Consider the following 3,485-nt stretch of genomic DNA (forward strand, 5'->3'; position numbering starts at 1 on the left):
AATAAAGGCTGGCAAGGGAGCCTCAACAATCAGGTTAATATCTAGTGGAAGTTTAAAATTTTGAGATAGGGTATGCAGTGTAAAAATTTCAGGGGTACTAGCAGAACATTCAAAGAGAAGGTGTTACAAAGTTTCTTCTGTCAATTTGCAGAGTCTACATTTTTGGTCACTTCACTGCTTCCATCTGAATTCTTCTCTTCTCAGTATTACTGCTAAGCTTTATATATTTGAAAGTGCGCCCGATTTATTTCAGGCTCTTTGAAAATTGGAGCCAAAGCAGGAGGAGGCTTTCTATAAGGATGGCGGTTTCTAATTGCATCTCTAAGTGCGATTGAACAATTTTGAACAAGCTGTGGGTTGATTGACTTTGCAGTCTCCGCGGCAAGAATGTCCACTTTTTCGTTATAGTGGATGCCTACATGGCTAGGAATATGCTGGAAAGCCACTGCTATGTCAATCTTATCAAGCTGTTCTCTTATCTTCAATTAGAATCAAGCTGTTCTCTTATCTTCTGCAAATCAGTGTCCTTTGCGTTCCAGGTTAAGCTTTTCATTAGTTTAAGAGCAGTCTGAGAATCCGAGAAGATTGCTACTTTGCTGAAATGGAGAGGTTTATTTTTGAGTCATTCAACTATTGCTGCCAGTTCAGCCGTCAAAACTGAGGAGTTCAGTGGGAGAGGCTTTTGAACGGACAGAGAGGTGTGTGGAATTATTGCTGCTGTCGCAGATTTATTCCCTACTAGGGATCCATAAGTATAAATGTGCAGCTGATCTTTAAATTCTGTACCCTTTTTTCTGAAAAATTCAGCCATAATTAGTTGATGTGGGATATTCTGCTTTTTTCTTGTACAAGCTTTAGGCTGACATTTGGTTGGTAGAACTTCCATGGAGGAGGAAACTTAAAAGAATCAACCTGAATTTTATCTAATGACCAGTTTGGACTGAGTGCTTAAAAAGCTTGCCATGATGCGATCCCAATTTTATTCTGCTGTCTAGCGCTCCCATGACAAAGAGTGAAAACGGGGTGCCGCTCCCCATAGGCTTGGATCCTGGTATAATATTCAAAAGTGGCTTTGGCTATTCTCTCGCTTATAGGGACAACTCCTGCTAGTTTCCTAGTACGATCACTAGAAGTGTGTGGGTACAAGCCAAGAGCCAGTCGGAGTGCCATGTTCTGGATGGTTTCCAGTTTCAACATGTATTTTTTATTTGTATGGTCATAAGCAACTATCCCATACTCCATTTTTGGCCTTATATATTGTTTCCAAAAGTTCCTAACACAGTTCGTGAGTTTCCCCATTCTGTAGAGGCAAGTCTTTTTAAGAATTACAATCCTTTTCAGGCAGACCTCTTTCATCACCTCTACTTGTTTATTCCAAGTACATAGATGGTCTATTTTCAATCCCAGTAATCTGCATTCTTTTACTATATCAAGTCTCTCTCCTCCAATAATTATTTGAGCCATTGGAGTGGAAATGTTTTTGTTATTGAGCATCATCGCTTTTGTTTTTTGGGCTGATACGCTCATTCCAAATGCTTTGGAGAATCGAACTATTTCGTTCAGAGCAGCGTTTAACTTTCCAGTTGCTTCATTATTGCTGTATCCTACTTTCCAAATGGTGGGGTCATCAGCAAAGGCATCTAGCCCTAAACTCTCACTTGAAAATTCGTGCTCGGATAGTAAGAGGAGGAAAAGAAGTGGGCCAAGTGGCGATCCTTACGGTAAACCCTGATGGAGTCTAAAAATAGAGGGTGTAGCTTCATTGATCTTCACTTTGAATGTTCTATTATTAAGGAAATCAGAGATGAAATAGATGAATTTGTCTGGGAAGTTCATTGTTTTTAAAATCTGACATTGCTTCTTCTCTAGTATTTTGTCAAAAGCAGATTTGAAGTCATCAAATGCTGCTACGAGGACCTTCTTTTGACTTTTAGCATTTTTTATAGCCTTCTCCTGCATGAGTATACAATCAATTGTGTTGAAGCCTTTCCTAAAACCACACTGCTGTTGCGGGAAGAGGCCATTATATTCGCAAAACGTACCAGTTTGTCTTCACTCCATACTTTGTTTATCTTTTTTGGTTGGCGTAGTGTAGGCTGGTTGGAAGATCTTGGAATGGATTCTAAAGTAGCTTTTTTTAGAACACGTGTTAGGATTTCGGCTTTTTGGTCAACCTCCAGAGCTTGAAAAACCGCTTCATAATTTGTATTACTTAAGATGTGTTTGAACCTTTGCCAATCAGCTTTCTTATAATTAAATCTAAAAGTAAGTGGCACAGTTCCACAGCTTGTATCATTTATTGTGGTCAGAATTACAGAATTACATTGTGAATTGTTACATGTGGAAGTAGATATGATGGTCCTATCTGTGGGTCAATTGTTGAAAAGCTTCTGTTCCTTATATTGTAATGAATTAAAAAACTTTTTCCACAAAATAAGTTTTTAAAAGAAAAGTAAAGAACTCCATTAAACAAAAACTGATCAAAAATAAAATCAAATAATCTACCAAGCGAGCAGAAATTAACATAAGTTGGGCGCAAAACCCCTATGCCTTCCCAAGGCCAGAACAAAATTTGCACTTTACTGAAAAAAATATAAATATTTTTACTTTTAAAACTTTAATAAATCAAATAATTTTAACATTTTGATTGCTAAATATCAGAATATAACTGACAATGCACATTCATTTGTATTTTTCAGTAAAGTGCAAATTTTGTTCTGGCCTATGGAAGGCATAGGGGATTTGCGCCCAACTTATGTTAATTTCTGCTCGTTTTGAGTTTGACTCGGCTATTTATTGTAATTTCTGTCCGTTTTGGGTTTCATTTATTTATCTATGCTGATTTGTGATAGTTTAACGCTTTGTAGATTACTGGATTTTATTTTTTCACATTTTTTTGTTTAATGGAGTTCACTACTTTTCTTTGAAAAACTTATTTTGTGGAAAATGTTTTTTTAATTAATTGTAGATAGGAGCGTGAAACTTCTTTAATAGGGTTCTCTGATAAGCTGAATTTAATGGTGTAATTTTCGTTAAAGTTAATTAAAAATGCAAAATTACATATTTTTGCAGATAGGAATTTGAAGCTTCTTTAATAATGTTCGTTGATAAGTTGGATCTGATGGTGTGAATTTTGTTAAAGTTAATTAAAAAAATTTGCAATTAAAACAAAATTTTATTGTTTAAAAAAAAATTGAGTTATGAGAAAGTCAAACTTTAGCGTAAAGAGCGAGGCTTTGAGGAGGGGACCGCCCCTTTCATATACGGAATAATTTCTGTTCGTTTTAAGTTTTAACGTCGTTCCTTACTTTCAGTTAAAAAAACTTGTTTTTTTTTATTTCATTTGTGAACGTATTTTAATTAATGCAGGCTTTGATTTTGGCTCACCGTGCATGAATAATTAAAACAAAATTTGCATATTAATTTTACTTTTATTTGGTTAAATGGCTTTCTCGAAACTTGTTGAACTTTATTTACGAACGTTT

The 3,485-nt window shown here is 35.6% G+C and overlaps 1 protein-coding gene across 1 annotated transcript in view; it reads left to right on the forward strand.

Moving 5' to 3' along the window:
* Positions 1 to 1,532: 1,532 nt before the first annotated feature.
* LOC148945273 (uncharacterized) overlaps positions 1,533 to 3,485 on the forward strand; it is a 142,926-nt gene continuing 140,973 nt past the window's right edge. The window contains exon 1 of the mRNA XM_089098996.1: positions 1,533 to 1,721. Coding sequence (XP_088955122.1) covers positions 1,533 to 1,721 — 189 coding nt within the window. The remainder of the gene's footprint in view (positions 1,722 to 3,485) is intronic.

Source organism: Artemia sp. Qi Xiang Cuo, chromosome 13, assembly GCF_049724085.1.
Source record: "Artemia sp. Qi Xiang Cuo chromosome 13, ASM4972408v1, whole genome shotgun sequence".
NCBI classification, from domain to species: domain Eukaryota; kingdom Metazoa; phylum Arthropoda; class Branchiopoda; order Anostraca; family Artemiidae; genus Artemia; species Artemia sp. Qi Xiang Cuo.